The sequence below is a fragment of the Castanea sativa genome, chromosome 11 (assembly GCF_040712315.1).
Source record: "Castanea sativa cultivar Marrone di Chiusa Pesio chromosome 11, ASM4071231v1".
NCBI classification, from domain to species: domain Eukaryota; kingdom Viridiplantae; phylum Streptophyta; class Magnoliopsida; order Fagales; family Fagaceae; genus Castanea; species Castanea sativa.
The window spans coordinates 9,014,395-9,039,572 of record NC_134023.1 but is presented as its reverse complement, the minus strand read 5'-3'; the positions used below and the strand labels follow the sequence as shown (position 1 = coordinate 9,039,572).

At 36.6% G+C, this 25,178-nt stretch overlaps 1 protein-coding gene across 1 annotated transcript in view; it reads left to right on the top strand.

Annotated features, from left to right (window-relative positions):
- The first annotated feature begins 13,214 nt into the window (after nt 1-13,214).
- LOC142617379 (G-type lectin S-receptor-like serine/threonine-protein kinase At1g67520) overlaps nt 13,215-25,178 on the top strand; it is a 29,889-nt gene continuing 17,925 nt past the window's right edge. Inside the window, exons 1-2 of the mRNA XM_075790207.1 lie at nt 13,215-14,430; nt 16,686-16,733. Coding sequence (XP_075646322.1) covers nt 13,215-14,430; nt 16,686-16,733 — 1,264 coding nt within the window. The remainder of the gene's footprint in view (nt 14,431-16,685; nt 16,734-25,178) is intronic.

Below are 25,178 nucleotides of genomic sequence, written 5' to 3'. Positions count from 1 at the left end.
TACAAAATCATCATCATATATTAAATATCAAACAAATAAACACAAAATTAACTTAAATATTGGAATTATAGTTATTATATTATATATACTCCTATAAATCACAGATTTTTACACATTAAAAACCAAAAAAAAAAAAAGCAAAAAATCGAACCAAAGCAAAAAAAAAAAAAGAAAAAAAAAGAAAAAAGAACATACCAGTTCCGAAGAGTGAGACGCAGAGGCCAGACTCCAGAGGCAGAGAGTGAGACGAAGAGAGAAGTGAGACTGAGAGAGAAACGGAGAAGAAAAAGAGAGAAGAGAAAGAAAGAAGGGCTGCGGCAACAGAACAGGTAAGTGGGATTTTAGGGTTAGGTAGAATGACCAGATTGCCCTTAAAAAAAATTCAAAATTACAACCAAAAAAAAAAATTTCGGTCCGGTATTCATGTACCGGCCGGTATGGCCGAAATTTGCCAGTACGGCCGGTACACCCGGTATCTTACCCAGTACGGTATGGAGGATGTACCTGTACCGGCCTACTGGCCGGTACGGTATGTACCGGCCGGTACGGTACGAAATCCTCCCCACTGCCTACAATTCCTTTTGAATGTTTGGTTTCGCATGCTTTGAACCCTTTTGGATTTGGGGCGTGACAGTTATTGTAGCTTGGATAGGTTTTGCATAATTTTACATAAACTGATGTAGGTGGTTTTTGGGAAAGGTTGGGCAAATTTTTCCCTTAAGATATTTTGCACAAACTAATGCACTTGAGCTAGATTTCCTTGGCTAAGTACAAAAGTTTTGTCTATAAAAACATTTTCATCAATGTCATTGTTGATTTCAAATCCTAGTGGAATTTATTAGAGGTCATACCGTCGTAGTCCAAACTGTGATGTCATGTCCTCAATGAAACCAGCAGCTTCATTTTCAGTTCACATGTGACATGTCCATCTTTTGAAATAATGATAATTATGTTAGGGAGTCAACCTTTCTAGCTAAGATAATGTCTTTTATACTATATAATATACGCATTCAAAAGTTTGCAACGGGTGGGTAGAAAGTGACACTGCATCACATAGAAATGTAAACATCAGGTATTGAATCGAAACGTTTGAAAGAATGATATTATGCATTGTGATCATTGTGATCCTGATCCCAGATTAATACTTAAATGATATTATTAGTAACATGATCCGTGTTCTATTTTAGACCTTTGACCAAATCTAGCACATAACCTAAGAAAAGTAGTACCACAACATTTTTTTTTTTGGTAGAACTCATTTGTAAGATAGAAATTATCTTATAAAATTTTAAAAAATCTTCCAATTTCTTGAAAGCCAAGGTTGCTTGAATGTCAAGGGAAAGACAATGTGTGCTTGGCATTTAAAAAGCATTGTGGTTATTGCCGAACAAGTACTGAAGAGGAAACAAAAAAATTTGACTTTAAACAACTAATGTATTCACACCTGATTGGCTTCATTCAGAGTCTATATATATATATATATATATATACACACACACACCAAATGAAGCTTCAAAACACCAATCTTAGTGAACTTTGGTGCAAAAACTATCTTGTGATTCTTCTCCTTTCCATGAACCTATTATGGTTCCAACCTACTACTGTTGCCAATGCATTAGGAAATGAAACTGATCACTTGGCTTTGCTCAAAATTAAAGAATCAATAACCAATGATCCACATGAAGTTATGAGCTCATGGAATGACTCAATTCACTTCTGCAACTGGCATGGTGTTACATGGCATCAACGAGTCACTACCTTGAACCTAAAATGGAATAACTTGGGTGGGTCTATATCACCTTACATTGGCAACCTAACCTTTCTAAGGTTCATTTACCTTCAAAACAGCGGCTTCACGGGTAACATACCACAGGAAGTTGGCCGTTTGTTTCGACAGCAACATCTCAACCTTACTCCTAACAAGTTAAGAGGAGAAATTCCAGTCAACTAGAGCCGCTGCTCTCAGTGACGGCTCTAGAAATTTTTTTCAATGTGTTCTTCAAGAAGAATAAATTATACAATCTAATAAAAAGAAAATTTTATATGTTGACAACAATAATAAGAAAACACTCAAATACATAAAGTTTTATAATATAAAGCTTGTAGAGTTCAGTTGTGGTTGTTGTTAGTGTTGCTGAATAGGGATAGATGATGATGGATGAGGAGAGTAAGTGAGTTTTTTTTATTTCCTTTTAGATTTTAGGTTTGATTTAGTTTTAGTTTAAATTGTTTAATGACTTGTGAATCTGTGAGACACTATGGCAATGAGGATTTTTTTTTTTAATATTTATTGAATTAAAAACGTAATCGTGTTGGTGTTGGTGTTGGAGTGGTGATAGTCTTAGTCTGAGATGAGATTGGTCTTGTACTAGGCTTTTGTATTGGCATTTAGTTTGGGTCTTGTTAGTGGTTTTGTTATAATTATTATTTTTTTCCAGATTTTAGTTCAAGGTTTTTTTTTTTTTTTTTTTTTTTTTTTTTTTTTTTCCATGGTTTTATAAACCAATACGATGAAAGAATTGGAAAAGGGGTTGGTTACTGGTTTTTTGGTTGGACCGAGATCCGACCGATGGTCGAACTAGTGACATCATAAATAATATAATTAATAAAATTTTAAATTATATAAATAAAAATATAATAAGTTTATTACTAATAATATGATATCAAAAAGTAAAACATAATATTTACTGACACTTTTTGTGTAAATTTAATCAAAATTCCGTAGAATGGGCAATCTCATGTTTAATTATAATCATAAAAATAAAAAGTTTATTATATATATATATATATATATATATATATAATGAATTAATTGATGTTATATAAAAATTAACTTTTTAAGTTTATTCACTTAATTAACTAAAACTACTATTTTTTTCTAATCAAAAAAAGAAAAAAGAAATGTAGTTGTACAATGAAAAAAGCTAAATTTACGTAACTTTGACCAATTAGTTGTATAATATATATTATCATATTTTTTAGGAAAAGTAATCGTACAATGACATTGTGTCAGGTAAAGCAAAAACTAAAAGTAAAGCCGTAATATAGGCTTAAAAGAATATAAAAGCATGTTGTTCTTTTTACTTGAAATATCTTAATATATTATTAAGTTGCTCAAATTATGGACAAAAATTTAATTTTATTGGCATAAAAAAAATTCAGGGTGTTCCCAAATTTTTTTTAAAGGTAGATAAATATAAATTATAATTATGAACTTTTTTTTTTTTTAGGTCAAGGTGGTCCGGGGACCACCCTGACCATAAGGTGGCGTCGTCCCTCGCTGCGCTGAACTTAGGATTGTTGACTTCACAGTATATAGTCTTAATGGTCAAAATAATCAGAGCTTGGATCTTTGGCTAAGCTTATTGTGCTTAATCTTGGCGTAAATAATCTGACCGGAGGAATACCGCCTTACTTGGGGAATCTTTCATCACTCACAGCTTTATCAGTAGCCTATAATAATATTGCAGGAACAATTCCAGATGAAATGGGTGGCCTGAAAAGCTTATCAATCTTCACAACATCTTCAAATAAATTGGCTGGTACGGTTCCTCCCTCCCTTTTAATATGTCATCACACACTATCATCTCAATTTCACAAAACCAACTTAATGGCACTCTTCCAGCCAAAATAGGCTTACTCTTCCAAATCTAAAAATATTTGGCATTGGTATCAATGAGTTCTCTGGGCCTGTTATGTTCTAAAAGTTTAGAAAAATTGGTAAACCGTGAACACAAACTTGTCTAAGTATAGATCTCAGAGTCTATAGAGTTTACTAGACAATGTTCAAACTACTACAAATCAGAATACAAGAACATTCAAGTTGCAAGGAGAGTTCAAATTCTATGAAGCTTGACCGATCGAAAATTAGATCTGATCGATCGAAAATGACAAAAAATCATATTCTACAGAATTTTAATTAAGTTCAATTGCTCATTAAGCCCATTCAATTATTAGGGTTTTAGATCTAATTCTCATATTATATAAAGGAAACCATAAACCACGTTTTGAAAAGACTTTGGAGGTGCTCTTGTGAGATCTAAAAGGTATTGTGCCTTCCTCTTTCAAAGCCACTACCGAAAATCATTCTCATATCATTAGAACCGGTAGATCTGAAGTTGTTGCAACAAGATTAATAACTGCTGATGATTTGAACCTTTAAGAGTGGTCTTGGAGCGACAAACTAGAGAGTTTGTGTTGCTAAACCTTTGAGTGAGATCTCAAAGTCACAAGTGTGAGTGTTTATGTGGTACAAATCAAAGAAAGAAGGAATCCATAAATTCGGAGCTTACACGTGGTCATGTCAGTAAGTTACTACTGGAGGTAACAATAGATTTAGGGTTAAAGCTGATTGTAAAAATTTTGATTCTCTATAATGGATTTTTTTACCTTAAGGATTGTTAGATCAAATCCTTCCCAAGCTTTTACCTTTGTAAAGTTTTGATTTTCAACTAGCTTTTGTTGACTTTAATTCTGTGCCAAATTTTATTATAATTTCTTCAATCATTTCTCAGTATTTATATGGGTTTATCTATAAGGGATGAATATGAGAGATTGGTGAAGAATCAAGCTTCAAAGATGAATCAATGCAGCTCGCAAGAAGCTTGCAAGAAGAGTAACCCACAAAAAGGCCACGTGTGAAGCATATGACTAAAAGCTGAAGAGTCACGCCAGGCTATCAAGTTTACGACTGTTTTGCAAGAAGGGTCATCCCGTGAGGTACTCACAAAACTCTCTATTTGAAAAAAAAAGAAAAGAAAGTGTTTTACTAAATTCTTTATCCACACTATATATACCCTCATTATCCACGAATTGGAATTAGTGCTTTTCAAAGAGAAAACCCTAGCAAATGCACTTGAGAGTTAGAGATTGTTATATCCACAGTCATCTACACATTTCCTTATGGTTTTCCTCAACTCTTACCTCTCTATCTCTAGATCCTTGAGAGGTTCATAACCCAAACACTTATCACACCCAGTTTAAGTGTTAAGTGAGATTTTGGTGCTGCTGAGAAGCATTGAAAGGAGCCATTAGTGGCGAATGCAATTGGGCTAAATTGCGAGATCTAGAAAGCTAGAGAAGATAAGACTCCGTGAAGTTCGTCGGTAGTAGGAGTTTGGAGGGCTCAAGTACATGTGGTAGACTAGGCTTAGAGGGTCTTTTGTTATTCATGTACTCCAATTTTATTCTCTAGTAGATCGATTTCGACTTGGAGGGTCGTGGAGAGGTTTTTCGCTGAGTTCTTTGGTTTCCTCTTCGATCACACGTCTTGGTGTTCTCTTGTGTTTGCATATCTCTTCCTTACTCTTTAAGCTTGCTATTTATTGTTTATTGCGGTTGGATATGGGTTAGAGTAGAGTTATCAGTTCATTGCGCATATTTACTCTTGTTCCACATTTTGTTTAAGTTAGAGTAAAAGCAATCTAGCCGTAATTTTTAATAAGAGGTCTAAACAAGCTCATGTGTTTTCACACAAATCTGAGCTTTCAATTGGTATCAGATAGGGTACACTTGACGGATTTCAATATCCTTATGTGATCCAAGAACCCATTTAAGATGGATAGATCTCAATCCCTCAACGCACCTCCCTAATTTGATGGGAGTAATCATGCTTTTTGGAGGGAGTAATCATGCTTTTTGGAAAGTACGTATGCATGCTTTTCTATGCACTATTAATAAGACCGTTTGGGATTCCATTGAGAATGGGTGGGTGAGACCCATAATAGCCAAAGCCGAATGGAATAAGGCTGCTCTTGCTTTGGCAAACGCCAATAGCAAAGCTATTAATGCTATTTTTTATGGTGTTTCTACTGATGAATTCCATAGAAATGCTCATGTGAAGACCACCAAAGAGGTGTGGACCATTCTTGAGACCACCTACTAAGGAACCAAGAAGGTTAAGGACACCAAGCTTCAAATGCTCACTACTTGATTTGAGGAAGTGAAAATGAGTGACGATGAGTCATTTGATTCCTTTTATGGGAGACTCAATGAGATTGTGATTGCCAAGCTCAATCTTGTAGAGAAGATTGAAAACGCCAAAGTGGTGAGGAATATTTTAAGATCCTTACCCAAAAGTTTCTAAACTAAGGTCATTGTCATTAAGGAGAGCAAAGATTTAGACGAGATCAAGATTTAAGAGCTTGTTGGCTTTCTTCAAACCTATGAGCTCAGACTGCCTTCTCACAAGTCTAGTAAATCACTTGCTCTCAAAACATAAATGAGAGAACCGGTGATTCCTCCGATGAAGATGATGTTGAAAAAGAGGTGGCGTTCCTTGCAAAAAACTTCTAGAAATTTCTCAAGGTGAAGAACAATGGGAAGTCGTTTGGCAAAAGAAAATTCTAATCCTCCAAAAATGACAAGAGAGACTTCAAGATGAAGGATGGGAAAGACTCATCATCAACTTAAGAAATCGTGTGCTATGAATGCAATGACCATGGGCATTTAAACAAAGAATGTCCAAACTATTTGAGAGGAAAGGGTAAAGTGCTTGCTACTACCCTTAGTGAGTCGGAGAGCTCAAACTCCGATGCAGAACAAGAATGTGATAGTGATGGAAACTATTCAGCTTTCATGGCAATTACCACAATTGATTCTAAGGATGATTTAAGCGATTTGATTGATGAACTTGGTGTACATTCTGAAGGCGAAGAAGTTGGTCTTTCGGACTATGAGGATAAGTACCTCAATTAGGTTGTCCACATTGGTAGGGGCAAAATAAAAGAAACAACTGGGAGGGGAAAAAAAAAGAATCATTGTCACGCTTGAGGAGTCTGATCAAGAGAAGACGTTGTTCGTCATAAGCCAAGGCCTTTTCCGCTACAAGGTCATGCCATTCGGATTGCAGAATGCAGGGGCAATGTACCAAAGGCTCGTAAACAAGATGTTCTTCCGACAGATCGAACGAAATGTTGAGGTCTACATGGATGATATGTTAGTAAAAAGCTAGGAAGAGGAACACTACCTAAATGATCTTAGGGAGACGTTCGAAACTCTTCACCTCTTTGGTATGAAGCTTAATCCCAACAAATGAGTTTTCGGAGTGTCATCGAGAAAGTTCCTTGGCTTCATGGTATCCCAACGAGGTGTTAAAGCCAGCCTCAAAAAGATCCAAGCAATCCTAGAGATGAGCCCTCCGAAGGACGTCAAAGAGGTATAAAGCCTAAATGGAAGAGTCACGGCATTCAAATCCTAGGTCCTACCTATGGGATGGATCGATGATCAATGATACCCTCGAGCATCTGATCCTTATCAAAACTCAAAGTCCTACCCAAAGGATAAAACCGGCAATCAAGGAAGTCCTCAGACACCTAATCTATGTAAGTTCTAAACCCTACCCAAAGGGTAAACTGACGACTCAAATAAAAGAGGGTTGGATTGGAGTAACCAACAAATCATGACTCTCTTAAGTGCTTAACACTCTAAGATAACCCCTCCAAACCGACAAGTAAACAAACACTAATTTGATATAAGGAAAACGGACGATTATGAACACTTGCATACAAAACGCAAAAAAAAAAAAAAAAATCACTACAAAGTAAACAAAAAATGTTATGAAATTACTGAAAGATGCAAGTGTAAAACTAAAACAAGGGAAAAAGTAACTTAAGCCCAAAATAGGGCACCGTCATTGTTTTTAAGTTACAAACCGAAGACTAAAAAAGAAGAAAAAAATACAAGAAAACAAAGTTTTTCTAAGGACTTGTGGGGGGTTATTGGCTTGCTCTTAAGGGTTTATGGGGTTGTTGGCCACATCGCTAGGTCCGTCGATCACCAGCTCCTTATCATTAGTCTCCACGTCGTCAAGAATAGGCTCGGCAGCTGGAGTCGTTAGGGCACTAAGCTTGATCTGGATCTGAGAGAAGCCCAAATCTGGGAACATAAGGATAGCCTGCTTGCGAAAGTCCTTGAAGCTGTCCCCATACTAACCCCCTATTTCATTGATATATGGTTGGGACACTTGGTACTCCTTAATGGCCTTCTCCTTCACTTTGTCCGTGTGCTCATGAAGCGCCACCACCTCAAACTTTAGATTGGCATTCTCTGTCATCAACTTGTCAGAGTGGTGAGTCATCCCACTAAGCTTGGCCTCCAGATCAATCATCTCCTAGCCTTAGGTCTTAGAAGATTCCTCGAACTTCTTCAAAGCATCTGCTTTGGACTCCAAACAACTCTTTAGGTGCTTGATCGACACCTCACGAGAAGCATAATGGATTTGCAAAGTTTGCATCCTCACCAAACCCTAATAGAAAAGGGACGAATCTATGTCAAAAAGAGATGAATAAAATAAAAGGACCGAAAAGGGATGAAATTAATTGAAAAGGGGACGAATAGAATAAAAATACAACATACCCTCATCATGTCATGGAGACCAGAGTCACCTAAAGGGTCAGTCTCATGCTCCAAGCACTCATCCAGATCAAAATCCCGAACGATGGAACGGGCAGTGTCCACTGCATACTCCTTATCCTTCACCAACAAAGGAAGAGGAAAAGGGGCGACGGGGCCTTGGGAAGTCATAAGACCTTTCTCGACCCCTTGGTGAGAAGCGTCAGCAACAACCTCACGTGTCTCTGTACGAGTGGAGGAACCACTAGCACCTTTGCCCAACAATTGAAGATCAGAAGAGTACTTCCTCTTTTTAGATATATGAGAGGACAAAGCCGACGATCCCCCACCTTGAGCCCTCAATGCAGCAACCTTCTTAATCTCCTCCTGTCTGTTCTTTGCAGCTTGTTTTTTCTTCAGGGAATCCATCTCTGAAACTGACGAATAGCTTAGAAAGTGGGAGCTTTAAACTAAAACAAATTAAAAGCAACAAGCAAAAGCACTTACAAACTCTCAAAACTCGATCTAGTTGTCAAGCTTCCTTAGAAGGGATGGGTCCACCATAACATGCATGAAGAGCATCCAAATTGATGAGTTTCTTCCAAGACCTCTCCTTAAAGGGTATATCAAAAACCCTTTCCAAAAAGGCCTCTTGCTTAGAGAGGATCGTTGGGCGAACTGTGGCTGAAACAAACAAAAATTTACGTTAGTAAAATAGAAAGCATAAACTGACGACCCAATCAATGCCAACGACTCACCTAACTTGTTCAAATGCCACTAGGAGTGGTCGTAAAAAGACCCTATGCTATCCCACTTGTTAGGACGACACACCCAGTTGACCCTTTGCATAAAGAAGAACCTAGCCTTCTTGGAATTGGGCAAATCAGATATCAATCTTAGGGCAGCCCGATGACACACGAAATTGTAAAACACTTAGATCAAAGGATCTCTTGGGGTTTGTAACAATAGAAGAACTATTCTAAAGTTAGGGACCGATGAACCCCACTAAGTTGACCCCATAGCACCTCGACCCTAATAAATATCCTCCAAGAATTGGGGGCAATCTAACTAACAGATATGCCCATGTAAGTGGCCAACCGACGATGCAGGGAGGATAAGGGCAGACTAAGCTCGGCTATAAAGGCAGTATCATAAAAGCCCACATCCAACAACTGCCCAATGTAACACTTCTCCCCTATATCGCCCTTCCTAATGGGCACATCATCGAGGATTTGGAAGTGAGGCCTCAACCTACTGAAAAATTCATCACTCATATCGGCTAGAAAATCATGAATTGACCAGTTGTCAGGAAGGACAACCTCCCTAGGACATCACCCCGAGGGACTAGCTTCCTCAAAAGGAGGATCGAATGCTGACTCCCTATCAGAAACTGAGGAATCCTCTGACATAGACTCAAGCCTAGAATGACTGGACAAGTTATAGTCTAAACCTTATGGACTAACGTTGTACAATCACTCGTTGCTTCACCCTACCCCGACTACTCATGGAGTAGGGGGTAGCTGATGAAGATAATTTTTTATTGATTAACACGGGGTGTCGAACCTTCCTCATGTGCCAAACCTTCCCTGTCTAATCATCGACCTTACACCCAAACTAATCTTAAAGGGATGACCTACCCCATGGGCTGTCGGGTTGGATTGACGATCCAACCCCTAATCCTGACGACCCATCGCCTTAGGGTTTCCCATGGAACTTGCGTGGGGTCCACTCATATGTTCTTTCATGGAAATTACTTGAACATCACAACCAAAGATCTTACCGCACAATCAGATCTCTTATATATGGGAAGGTGATCCCAAATATCTTGGGATCCTTCTCTCTATAAGGAAATTCCCTCATATAAAGGGATTCGGGTCTCTACACTACTATATAAACCACAAACCCAAACATTCTTGAGGTACGTGAATTCTCCTTAACTCTTGTACTCTTAAGCTCTTGGAGATTCTTTTATCACTAACTTAACCTTCGAAGGGTCTTTGGCCGGCATCTCACCAGTGCTCTCTGATTGATTCTTTTCTTTTGTTCTTTTGATACACCCATTGGCACATGTGTAGACGATCAACTCACTGATAATTTTTGTGCATTATCACATTCCATTAATGCTTGAAATCATTAGTGGAAGAGGGGAGCTGTCCATGCTCTCAATCTAGTAGAATACGTACATCAAGAAAGCCTCAATTGTGGATTATGTATATTTTGATCTTGTGTTTCAAACATCCTAATTGACCCTAAACTTTTCTTCAAGCATGGGATTTTTCGCAAGCTGTTGAAGGGATACGCTAATTGATCCAGCAATAAGTAATTTGTGTGTCAAATATTAAGGGTTATGATGCATTCACGTCAGTTTTACCACAGCCTAGCCATAATAGACGTTGGCAAAGTTCTCACTTGATTATCAGCCAGAAATCTCAAAGCAATGGGCCCTTCTGAGAGCAGTGTTTAAGTAAGGTTATTCAGTTTTCAATGTTTTGAAAATATGTATTTAAGTATTATAAAAATATGTATAAAAAATATTATTGTTGTTTAAATATTGAAAATTATTGTTTAAATAACATTGTCAAACAGCTCCTAATTTCTCTTGATCAAGCCGATGGAGAAACAAAAATTTGCAACTTTTCATTTTTCCTCCAAAAAAACAACCCAACACAGAAACAAATTTTGCATAGATCCCATGATGTGACGGAATAGCTTGCAAACGACGAAGTCAATACAGAAGACAATGCAATCCCACTTGCAGCCTTTCCATTGGACCGACATGCATTTCTAGTCCAAAGTCATTTCCATGAAGTTGACGATTACGGCCTCCCAGCAGACCACAAAACTCAAAAGCCCCACAAATCGTTTCATCTTTGAAACTCAATTCACAGATTTTTGTCAATCATGGTAGGAGAGGATTATTGTTTTTCTATGATGAAAGTGAGATTGGAACCCAGTGTGATGGTGTTGGTAGACGTGCTGTTTGTTTGAAATTGGGAAATGATGCCTCATTGGGTGGAATAATTAATTGGGATTTGGAGCCCACAATTCCTGATTAAATTTAAAAAGTCTCGCTCACTCTCCTAATCCAGGAAATTTCCAAGATTGACTAAATCCTGCCTACAAATTCTATAGGCTAAGAGACGCTAAATCAGTGAACCACACAAATCCTGGCTTAAATTTCAAAAATCAGTCTGATGGTGTTGGTAGACGTGCTGTTTGTTCGAGATTGGGAAATGATGCCTCATTGGGTGGAATAATTAATTGGAACGTGGAACTCACAAATTCTGATTAAATTTAAAAGGTCATGCTAACGAATATACTTAGGACAGTGGTTAAGAATTCATTTTAAAAAAGTTTTGACATCACTTTTATGGGAAATGAAAAAAGTTGTTAAATTTTTTTTTCTTTTCCAATAAAAACTTTCTTTAAATGGATTATTAACCAATATCTTAAGTGCATTCGTTAACGTTTCCCATTTTAAAAAGTCTCTCTCATTCTCCTAAACCAAGAAATTTCCAAGATTGACTAAATCTGACTAAAAATTCTACACCTTAAGAGACGCTAAATAAGTGAACCACACAAATTTTGGCTTAAATTCAAGAAATCAGTGTGATGATGTTGGTAGACGTGCTGTTTGTTTGAAATTGGGAAATGATGCCTCATTGGGTGGAATAATTAATTGGGGTTTGGAGCCCACAAATCCTGATTAAATTTAAAAAGTCTCTCTCATTCTCCTAAACCAGGAAATTTCCAAATTGATTAAATCCTGCCTAAAAATTCTATAACCTAAGAGACGCTAGGTATCCGTTTGAATATAAATTATTGCGTTTACGTTCTCCATGTTCACATTTCAGCTCTTTTTTTTTTTTTTTCCTGCGGCAGCTTTTCAACTTTTAAGGGACAAAAATTACTGTTCACCACTAACGACACTGTTCATGACACTGTTCACACACTATTCACGTACTTTTTCATTAAAAATGAGTCCCGCAGTACTATTCACACATTTAAAAATTATTTTGCTACAGTGTTTTTAGTTTTCCGTTTTCAGTTTTTAGCAATAAGTTCTATTCAAACGGACCCTAAATCAGTGAACCACACAAATCCTGGCTTAAATTTGAAAAATCTATCTCCTTCACCAATCTATGAAATTTTCATATTAGAATTTAAAAAAAAATTATGTCTATTTTTTTAGCATAAGACCATTTTTTTTTATAAATTTTACATACTCCTTTTTCAAAACATACCACATCCAATTATCTATTTCAAACTATATTTCATTAAAATATCAACTTTTAAAAATTGTTCATCTATATTTACACACAATAACTATTATTCATTCTCTTTTTTCATCCTCAAAATACGTAAACAAAAAATAAAAAGCAACTATGTATTTTTACACAATTTTGCAAGCCCCTGATATAATTGAATTTTGCGCTTAGTTGACTAAAATGTGGTAATTTTTCTATCATATAAGCACTCGTACGAGTGCTCAAAGATGAACAAAACTTGCCTAAAAATTCTTTACCTAAACATACCGTATAGTGAATGAGATCATATTTCACACATAATTCTTGATCTTGTTGTGATAATACACCCACTAATGCAAGATTAAAGAAGAGAAGAAAAATAATAAACACAAGGATTTACATGGTTCGGCAATTGCCTACATCCACAAGCAATGACAAAAAATGTTCTATTATAAAATAAGGAGATTACAATAGTAGCACATAAACACTCTCACAAGACCCAATCCCCAAATACACCCTTGGCTTTTGGCTCTCTCACACAAAAAATAGAGCACCTTACTGTATTGACCCAATTACTCCTCAAGTCTTCCTAGACGTTCAAGTAGAAGCCTTGTGAAAACTTCAGTGGTATTAATCATGGATACCAACGTCGTACAGTTTTTCAAATTAGTTTTTTTGCTCTTCTTCCCATGCATGTGGACTCCTCATGATGCACAGTGGGCACACGTATCATCTACGGGTATATCATCTGCGGGTGACAGTATTAATCCTGGTGATACGCTCAATTCCTCAACTTACATCGTTTCTGAAAAAGGGACATTCGCTTTGGGGTTCTTCCACCGGATCGATAGTACTACTACCACTACCGACACCTACTTAGCAATATCAGAGATGGCTGATCAAATTCTTCCTTTTAATCTTTTTGTATGGTTTGGCAGTAGAGACAGACCAATTGTTAACAATTCGGGCATGCTTACCTTGGACAACAATGGAACATTGAAAATTGTACAAAAAGGTGGGGATCCTATAGTTTTATACTCTCCTCCTCAACCTACCAAAAATACAGTTGCTACTCTATTGGATTCAGGCAATTTTATATTAAAAGAAGTTCAATCAAACGGATCAATTAAAAGGGTCTTATGGCAAAGTTTTGATTATCCTGCCAACACACTTTTGCCTGGAATGAAATTAGGGGTCAGGCACAAAAGTGGCCAAACTTGGTCACTCACATCATGGTTAACTGATGAAATCCCAGTTCCAGGGCCTTTGGCTCTTGAATGGGACCCCAAGGGATACCAATTGATCATTAAGCAACATGGGGTGGTTTATTGGACAAGTGGAGTCTTGAGAGGTAGGACATTTAAGAATATTTCACCAGAGGTAACATCTACGTATGACTTCATCACTGTTTCAAATGAAGATGAAGATTCCTTCACCTACGTTAATAGCAATCAAAGCCAGATGTCAGAATGGTTGCTTACAACCATGGGGCAATTAAAGGTTTTAAAAGGACAAGATATTGCTCGAGCTGATAATTGTTATGGTTATAACACTAATGGAGGGTGTCAGAGATGGAAGCAGCCAGTGTGTAGGAATCATGGTGACATATTCGATCTTAGAACTGGGTATTTAGTAGCTGGAGATTTTTCAGCCAACTATAATTCAAGTCTTAGCATCAGTGACTGCAAAGCAATTTGCTGGAACAACTGTGGTTGTGTGGCTTTTACTTCTTGGTTTCCTAACGACACTGGATGCCGATTTTGGACCGGTAAGTGGGATTTTCTTTCCGGCCCTAGTGAGCCACCATCCATTTTTGTTCTATCATCAAACGATTCAAGCCCTTTTCTCAATGGTGAGTTCACTGATTTTTTTTTTTTTTTAATAATTCAATAGTCAAGAGGAGGAATTTGAACTTTCGATATCTCAGTTGGAAACCTCTCTTGTTAGTAAGTTCACTAATTCAATTCCTCTATAAGAACGATATATTTCAATATCCAACAATCTCAATATAAACTAATATTTTCACCATCACACCCTTCGGGTGAGTTGGAGCTGGAGGCGTACCATATTTAGTGTGTAAGTGTTTCTAACCATTTCAAAAAAGTTCTAAACAATATATACTTTTTATCCTCTTCCCTCGCTTCTGTATCTATTTCTTCTTTCTCTTATTCTTGACTTATTTCTTTCCGCTAACACTACCAATCTCTCTCTCTCTCTCTCTCATCCTCATTTTAAATGGATTTATTTCATGATTCAAATTAAATATTATAAATAAATAAATAAGCTGTATCCAATGCCGTTTAATATAAATTTTGAAATAACATGACACTATGTGCGTTGCTAGATTTAGAAAATAAAATTTTATTGTGAATAGGTTCTCTCCATTTCAATTGAGATAGAGTCGTGCCCAACCCCTTTCCTTTTTCTTTTTCTTCTTTTATTTTTTTGGTCTCTTTCTCACCTCATCTTCTTTTCTCTGTAACTGACGCAACGCCCATAGTTTAATTCTTTTTTCTTTCTTCTTTGCCTATCTTATCTTCTTTCCACTGTCAGGAATATATCTCTCTTTATCTCTTTTGGTTCTTCAAAATTTTGGGGTCTTCTTTACAATCTTTGCATTATTTTGGTTTTCCAAGCACCTCGCCTGTTTTCAACTTTTCATAGGCTTTTTTATGGTGCATGTACATATATGGCGTGCAAAAGTATTGTTAGTAATATATGTTAGAAGTATATATGGTTAAACGATTAAAATTTACCATATCTTAATAATTTAAACTTTTAGGACAATTAGGCCTCGTTCGGGAGGAGAGAATGGAATGGAATGGAAATGAATGAAAAGAATAATTTTATAATATTCTTCCCTTTCCTTGTTTGAGAGTTTTAATGGAGGGAATAGAAAGTCCATTCATTTGTTTGGGAGTTTAAGTGGGAGGGAATGGAACGGGTAGGAGAGAACACTCATTCTTCTCTATTTCCTTAAAACCTCAAATTTTCATTCCCTTCGAAATTGGGAGGAATGGGAGGGAATGAAATTAGATTTGATGAATTTTTTACTAAAACTCCCAAAATACCCTTATATATTCAACCCTTTATTTTAAAATAAGGGTCTAATAGTAATATTGTTATAAAATGATTTCATTCCATTTCCTCCATGTTACTCCCAAACAAAATTACTTACATTTCATTCATTTCCATTCCTTTATTTTAAAACATCCAAATAAGGTTATTTAATTCCATTCAATTCCATTCGTTTCCATTCCTTTCCCTTACTTAAATATATTTCATTCTATTCCATTCCATTCATTTCCCTTATGATCATTCCATTCCATTCTATTCTCTTCTCTTATGAACTCTCAAACAGAGCCTTAGTAATTTAACATGGCATCATAGCAAGAGGTCCTGAATTCGATCTATATCTTCTTCATTCTATCTCTTATTTAATAACCTTTTAAATGGGGCGAAGTGAGGAAAAACCAAATCTTGACTTAAGGTCTGTTTGGATACTACTTATTACTGAAAACTGAAAACTTATTGTTGAAAATATTGTAGCAAAATAATTTTTAAATGTGTTAATAGTGCCGTAGGACCCAGTTTTAAAGCAAAATTTGTGTGTTTCCATACTTGCGACTCCCGTGAATAGTGCACGGGACCCAGAGGAAAAACGCCAAATGCCAAACGCTAGGGGAAAAATGCTATCCAAACTCACACTTAGTCCCACATTACCTAGGTAAGAAGAGGTTTTTAGCCTTATATGAGAGTCTTGAACTCTAATTGGCGAGAGGCCTTTTAAAACCTTGAGGAAGAGACTGTGTCGCTCCCAGAAAAGACAATATATTGCCAATGAAGAGTTGGAGTCTCACACTTTAGGCTATCATTCTTCTAAATCTCTCTCTTACTTTTCTCTTATCTCTCTATCTCACTAGCACACAACACTAGCACATTTTTAGGCTTTGAAAACCACTCGAGTAGTCCTATAGATAGAAAGTCGTTTTCAGTCTTGTTTTCATAAACCTCTTTTAATAATCTTTTTATTCTTGAGTAATGATTAGCGAAATCTAAAGAGTTCTTCCATTTCCTTGTATTCTTAATCTCATTTTGTTGTTGTAGGCACTGATGGATCGGTTAAAAACTTCAAACCCGTGATCCATAGAAGTGGTAAGTTTTCACTTCAATGATATTCTTACTCTGTTAAATGCGATCCGCATGAATTTGTTGATGTATTTTATTTGAATGTTTGTTTCATTTATGTGATGATCATGACATTTCTTGATGTGTTAATCTGACCATGAGTTCATCATATTTATTCGTTAGTGTCTCTCCTTTTTTTTTTTTTTTTAGTTTATGTATTACCTTTCAGTTAATTCAATATGAAAATGTAAGATTAATTTTTTTTTTTTTTTTTGTAAGCAGGATGCATACACAGCCCACACCTATAATGAGCAGAACATCGTGTCTTTATTAAATTGATTGTTTTCTATAGATTCTGTGACTTGTTTGATTTTAAATTTCTAGGATTGAGTTAGTAAATGACAATTACTTATTTTCTATGATTTGTTTATAAACATTTCCATCCGAGAGGTACTACATTCACAATATTTTCACAACAAATCATAGGTGGTTAGTTATTATTGGTTCAAATTCGAACCTAACACTAAGATTACTTTTTTGCCCCAACAATAACAACCAGTAATAACCTGCCACTTAAGATTTGTTGTAAAAATGTTGTGAACATATCATTTCTCTTTCCATAATAGGTCAATAATGAAACCTGACATCTTTGATTTGATTGCTCATTTTCTAATTTGGTTTAATCTAATTTAATTTGAATTTCAGATCAATTTCCTTTTGTGTCTGTGATGTGATTTTTTAATAGAATAATGCTAGAGATATAAACATTTACAAAAAATTTACAAATTGCTAATGTGATGAGTAATTATTGGTAAATGAAAATGTGATATTAATAGTGGACATAGATAAAACCAATAAGATGTAGCCACATCAACATTTTGTAAAAATGTTCTAAAATAATTTGTGGCTGTAACATTACTCATTTGAATATATGCCTTGTGTGAGTTTTATTTAATATGAATAAATGCATGATTGGGGTAGGGCTGCATTAATAATTTCTTGGGTAAATTACAAAGTTGGTCTCTATCTTTTGCATCATATTTCAATTTGATTCCTGACCTTTCAATTGTCAATTTGGTCTCTAACTTTTCAGTGTTGTATCAATTTAGTCCTTACTGTTATCTATTAGATGAAAATTTTTCACATGGCAAACGGCTAAAAAAAAATTTATTTATTTACAACATCAACAAACACTTGTACCACCATATCAGTTTTTTTTTTTAAAATTAAAAAAACAAATTAAATTTGAAACACGACAATCAAAATTCCTAAACTCTAATAAAATTACAAACTCACCTTCATCTCCTTTCCCCCTCTCTCGTTAGTCTCCGCCAACCAAAGAAGGTGACAACTAAAGGGCAATCTACCTTACAAGCTAACTGCAGAGCACTCGATAGATTGCTGTTATTAACTTAATTAGGAACTCTTCCTTTTCTTTAACTAAACCCACTAGGTTATGTGTTTTGGGTTTTAATTCATTTGTTATACATATGGTTGATTTTAGGATTTGGTGGGAATATTAGGATATGGTGAAAGTCTTATGTGGTCCTAGACTTCTAAAGTTCCATACTTTCTCACTTCGGAAGGATTGACACAACTTCTGTATCTTTGCTAGGTAACATAAGATAAATATTTCAATCAATTATTCTTAAGTTGAACTTGCTGGTGTCTGCAACTTCTTAGAGGATAAGGGAGAGGAGATGGAGATGGTTTGGTTGGTGGTGACTAACGAGAGAGGGGGAGAGCAGATGGAGTTGAGTTAGAGATTTTGGTTGTCAAATGATGTGGCAATACAAGTGTCCATTGATGTGGCAATTTTTTTTTTTTTTTATTTGGGCCATTTACCATGTCAACAATTTTCAGCTAAAAAATAACAGTATGAATTAAATTGATACGACATTAAAAAGTTAAGAATAAAATCGACATAATTAAAAGGTTAGGGACTAAATTAAGATATGATATAAATGATAGGGATCAACTTCGTAATTTATCCTAATTTCTTCATTTAAAATGGTCTAGTGGGGGCTGGAGCACTGCTTGGGTGCCTAACACCTTCACAAGCCCATATCCCTAACTCTTGACTCGATGTCTGATTCATTAGACCTTTACATAGGAGTCAAAGTTCGTCCTCAAGCAAGTGTGACGCTTAAACCCTCTTCCTTTGGCCAAACGACTAAGGCATACTCATTGGGCGACGCTCGTGTGCATCACAATGAGCCCACAAAAGGGTTTATGATTAGCTACCAGACCGAGGGGTTGCTATCCAAACATGGTCAACTCTATTTCTTCATTATGTTTAGACTACTTCAGTATTTATATCCTTGGGCTCATGGAAACAGTTATTTAAATCAACTCTATTTCCTTAAGCATTGATATGTTACAGCTTCAAACAAATAAAAATGGCTAAAATTTTTTTTTCTGTGTCATTAAGAAAGTTCGGTTCTCTTCTTCTCTTTGGCTATAGAATTACCACCCTTTCTTTGGAAGGAAATTTTGTTCTCTTGAGGCAACAAGTGTGCCTCTTGAGCTTGTGGGTTTTTTTTTTTTTTTCTTGGGATATCAGGGAAATAGTTCCATTTTTTTTGTGTATTGACCATGGAGGATTTAACAAAAACTTAGGGTAATCTTTCTCTCTCTTAGAAGGAAAACATTGGATTCATCCTCTGCAAAACTTAGAGGTTTAAAGAGTCTATTATTGCTGCCCGATTCTTGAAATCCCAAGCTTTAGACATGGAGGTTGTAGCAAGAACCTTCAAACAATTATGGCGGTCTACTAGTGGTTTTATGTTATAAAATTTAGGAGACCACAAAGTTCTTTTTGTCTTCGACAATCCTACTGACATGGATAGAATCATTCACAGCAATCCATCAAGCTTCGACAAGTAGTTGGTGGTTTTGGAAAGGTATGATAAAGATATTCTGTTATGTGATTTGAAGTTTGCAAAGGCCACCTTTTGGGTACAAGTTTATGACATCCCAGTCAGGTTTATTATGAAAGAGGTGGCCGAGGGTCTATGGTCTATATGAGACTAATGGGAAGTCAGACGGTCCTTAGGAGCGGCCATTGAGGAGGGTGGAAGTTTTATTTAGGTTCGGGTTACTATTGGTGTGTCACTTCCCCTTTCCCGAGGGAGGGTGGTGTCTCTAGAAGGTGGCAAGAAAAGCTAGGTAGTTTTCAAATATGAATGTTTGCCAAACTTACGCTATTGGTGTGGTTGCTTGAACCACGATAACAAAGACTGTGATTTATGGATTTGAAGTAAAGGGTCTCTCACGCCTAATCAACAACAATATGGTCCCAGTTTGCAAGCCTCTCCATACATATCGTCTTATAAAAATGTTATTTTTGTCCTAGGTTACAATGAGAATAGGTTAGTTCACCCAAGGGAGATGGATAGCAAAATGGTGGTGGCTCCATCAACGGTGGTTGAGGGGTGTGGAAAATCTCTAAGGTGGTTCATAAAAGTATGGAAACTGAGAAATTTTGGGGTGGGAGGGTCATTAGTTAGGGTTCATTTTCAAATTCAAATAAGTCAATATTTGACGCTAGCGATTACTCGATTCCAAGTACGTTTCCTATTTTAAATGAGGCAACTCCACAATTTCCTCCTTCAAACATTTTGGTTTTTTTTTTTTATTTTATACTGTTTAGCTTAGTTTTAATTACATGTTTAGGCTCTATTTAGTCTAGATTTTACATGTTTAAGTTTAGAGTCAGTTGAATAACATGTTTGTTTGCTTAGATAGATTAGAATGATGAATAGGGCTTATGCCTTGGGTGAATAATATGAACATGCATAGAACATGAACATGTATTGATGCATAGGTGTTATAATGCAATGAGGTAAGTAAGTCATGCATATGAACATGAACGTGCATCTTTGGATATGATGATTGGTTTCTTTGAATGATGAATGCCTTGATGCAAGTGGCTGAATGATTGAACATGCTTGATTAATGCCATGGTTGTGACTTTGCTGCTTTATTGATGTTACTACCATTTGATGTTTGTTGCCCTTGGATATATAAGGCATGGACTATTAGATGAAAGTTAGGATTTGTGCCATGTTGTGTGTTAAATGCATGTTAAGGTAGGCTTAGTGTGTGTGTGTGTGTATAGAATAACTTATTAGAGGACCCTTTGATGGAATTACGATGTGGAACATAATGAATGGAGGCCGACCAAAAGGTTAGATCTGGTTTGGTGCCTGACACCTTCCTATCCCTATACCTAAACTCCAAACAGTGCCCTAGTCAAATGGGGTTTGTTTTGTTTAGACCCTTGTGAACCAGATTCGTTTAACCTAATTAATTATCCAAGTTGATTATTAGGTTTATTATTCATATCTAGGTTAAACAAGCATAAATCATGTCATGTCAAGCAAGGGAAAAGTAAATAACACATGAATATGATCACCTAGGAAAACCAATAAAACTTATCATTTCAAGGTAAAAATCTAAGGAGGATTTAACCTGACCTATCCTCAAGGCAAACAAATCCACTAACAGAGAACCAAAGTTTTTACAATAAAATTGAACCCTAAATCTATTGCTACCTCCAGTAGTAACTTACTAACACAACCATGTGCAAGTTTTGAATCCACAGACTCTTTCTCTCCTTTGATTTGTTGCAACATAAGCTCACACGCTTGTGACTTTGAGATCCCACTCAAAGGTTTATCAACACAAAGTCTCTAGTTTTTGTGACTCCAAGAACACCCTTGAAGGTTTAGATCATCAGTAGTTGTTAATCTTGTAGCAGCAACTTTAGATCTACCAGTTCTAATGGTATAAGAATGATTTTCGATAGTGACTTTAAAAAGAGAAAGCACAGAACCTTTTAGATCTCACAAGAGCGCCTCTAAAGTCATCACAAAACATGCCTTAGGGTTTCCTTTAAATACTACGTGAAATAGATTTGAAACCCTAATCACTTGATGGGTCAATGGACTACTGGGCTTAAATAAAATTCTACAGAATCTGATTTTCTGCAATTTTCGATCAGTTGGATCTAATTTTCGATCGGTCGAACCAGGTTGATTTCAAATTCTTCTTTCTGAAGTTTGTAGGTTCTTGAATCTTGACCTATATGAACTTGAGCATTGTCTAATCAAACCTATAGACTTAGAAATCTATATATAGACAAGTTTGTACTCACGGTTTGCCAATTATTATAAACTTTTAGAACCTAACACTACACATATGATTCCTAGACTTAATCTAGGTGCCGACTCCATTATCCACCCCTCTACCAAAGGGGTACTTCCTAACAAGTGGAATCGTTGCCGACACTTGCACCCACACATGTTGCCTTATGTAAGCTTTTTTCAGAGTTTTCTCCATCTCTCATATCTTTAGGTAAGGCAATTCTGTTATTAACGCTTTAGCCAAAAGTGCTAGAGAATCTTCACCTCTATTAGTTTGGATGGAATCTATTCCACCAGACATTCTTTCTTTTGTAACTATTGATTTACCAGCTTTTGAAAGTAAAATCACTAGAATGTTTCTAAAAAAAAAAAATATTATCTCTTAAGGAAGCATGGGTTTTTGAGAAAGGTTGTAAGAGGCTATCTGTACACCATGGGCAGCACAGGTTAAGGGGAGTATTACGTTTCAAGCATGTTAGTAGAGTAATGAATGTAGAAAGCTTTTGTCTTGGAGTGGGAACTTTAGATAAACTAGTTTCAGACTTTCGTAATATGTGGGACAATTACAATTTCTAGTGTCAATTTTTTTAATTTTTGTTTAGTAAAATGTTTGGCACCTCTTCCAACCACATAATAGAGTCATCAACATAGAACTTGCTTTGTGTGGCCTTATTTTTTCATATTAACTATTTCAAGTGCTTGTATAAAATATAAATGATCATTCTTGTAAGAGAATGGAGAGTACACTAAATTTATTATAAAGTAACTTCTTTCATGGTATGTTGAATAACTTACACATTGCAAGATGAGTTTCACATGCTAATAGAAAAAAACTTTCATTTATTTAAGTGAATCATTTAAAAGATTATGAAAACTATAGTTATAATAATCTCTTAATTTCTAACTAATTTAGAAATTAGTCTTCAAATTCAAATTATATCATATCAAAACACTAAAATTGTGTAATTCACTCAAGAACTGAAGTACTAATATCAGCTAAGGAGGGAAAAAAGAACATAAAGAAAGATAATTGTGGGGATAAAAGGCCTAAGATACATTTTTGGGCCATAGGTTTGGTCTGAGGACACTTACTTGGCCGAGGATGGATTGATGGTAATAATGATACCCAGCTGGCAGACCCAGGAACAAATATGGCTGACGAAGTGAATGTGAATAATCCGAGAAGGCGTATATCCTCGACTAAATGCAGTGAGGATTAGGTGGTACAACGTGTTGACTAAAATGATATTTTGGAAGGTCGTGGGGATGAAGATATGTTTCATAAGGACACAGAGAGCAAGAGTGGTTGGGAAATATCTCACAGAAAGCTTCTACCACTGTATTGAATGCTCTGTACCTAATTCTATGGCCGCATTAATGAGAAAGTGATATCTAAACAGTGATTCTAAGCCTTTCAATTGTTACCTAAAGACTTTAGGGAGGTGCTGATGGGACAAGTATCCATGTTAGCAGTTTGGATCTACATGTGGGGAGCAAGGATGAAGGGGTGATGGAGTATAAGAAGGAAGGAGGCCTAGGAGAAGAAGGGATTGAGAGATAAAGGGGAAAACACTATAGACTGAATATTGGTAGTTAATCTTTAAGTGAAGAGAAATATAAGCATTTGGTTCTTGGCTTGGGTCTGAGGATAAGTTTCATCTTATAAACTTGTTCACCTTTATTGTTTCATAATCTTGGGTCATTATTGTTACTGTTTAAGCTCATTAGAATCAAGATTTCTGACCCACACTCTATAAATTTATTGTATTGGGCTCTTTGGGCGTATGCCCTCCTTCTTGCTGGGCATAGGCACGAATTACATCCTTACAATTGGCGCCGTCTGTGGGAAATCTTGGATTTTTAGTGAGTCTAAAGTTTGTGTATGGCAAATTCAGGTCCACACCAAGTAGAGTCTAGGGGGTCTCAGTGTCAAGATGATGTTCACACTATGAAACAAGGTGGAGATCGGAAAGGAAGTGTACATACCACCCATACGAGCAGGAGTCAATCACAAGGTGGAAGCAGAGTCTCCCATGAAGAGAAAGCCAGGGCCATACAATTGGAAATTGACAGTTTGAAGAGAAAGTTACATCACAAACGACGGAGGCGAATTCAGTCCATCTCTAACTCCTCTTCTGGTGAGAATGAGAATGAGGGGATAGCTATAGGCGAAGGTTGAGAACTCTCCCTAGTGAGTCTTACTCGTATGAAGATAGTGGCCCCATAATCGTAGGAATAGGAATTCGTCCACCAGCGGATTAGGAACTGATGCTATGGGTAGGGCTCTGAATCAAATTTCTAAGTCTCCCTTCACGGGTAAGATTGAAGAGGGAAAACTTCTTCGGCGTTTTGTTCAGCCAACATTCACCATGTATAATGGTCGAACTGACCTTGAGGAACACGTAAGCCATTTCAACCAACGGATGGTTATGCACCCAAAGAACGAAGCGTTGATTTGCAAGGTTTTCCCCTTCAACTTGGGGCTTGTTGCAATGAGGTGGTTTGATGGCCTGGGATCAGGGTTCATTAATTCCTTCAAGGAACTTATTCGGTCGTTTGGATCTCACTTCATTACATGTAGTAGGATCCCTCGGCCTTTGGATTCTTTGTTGTCCATGGCCATGCGAGAGGGTGAAACCTTAAAAACGTAAACAGATAGATATTGGGAGATGTTCCATGAAATTGATGGGGATTTTGATGATGTGGCCATTAGAACTTTCAAGGTCGGCTTACCAACAGAGCATGGGTTAAGGAAGTCATTAACTGGGAAACCAGTTAGTAGTGTGCGCCAGCTTATGGACCGGATTGATAAGTACAAACGGGTTGAGGAGGACCAACAGTTAGGTAAAGGAAAGGCAAAGGTGGTCTCTCAGGATAAGAGGGACTTCAACTCAGACAAATACAATGATAATCATCCTCGGTGAGACTTTACCAGGCAAATTGAAGCTGGTATTGTGCCACAGGCCATCAACACGGTATTCCGAGAGCCAGTTCATCAGATTCTGGAAAACATCAAGAATGAACCATACTTTAAATGGCCTAACAAAATGAATGAAGACCCCACAAGACATAATCAGAACCTTCATTGTCAATACCACCAGAAGCACGGCCATACCACCAAGAACTGCAGAAATTTGTGGTATTATTTAGAGCAATTGGTTAAGGAGGGAAGGTTGCAACAGTTCCTATTAGGCCCAATGGGCAAGTCGGTCACACAAGCTCAGGTACTTAAGGGAACACCTCTTCGAGGCCTCCATTAGGCACCATTAATGTCATCTTTGCAACCCCTGGAAGGGCGGATTCATGTCCCTCCCGAGTAATGACT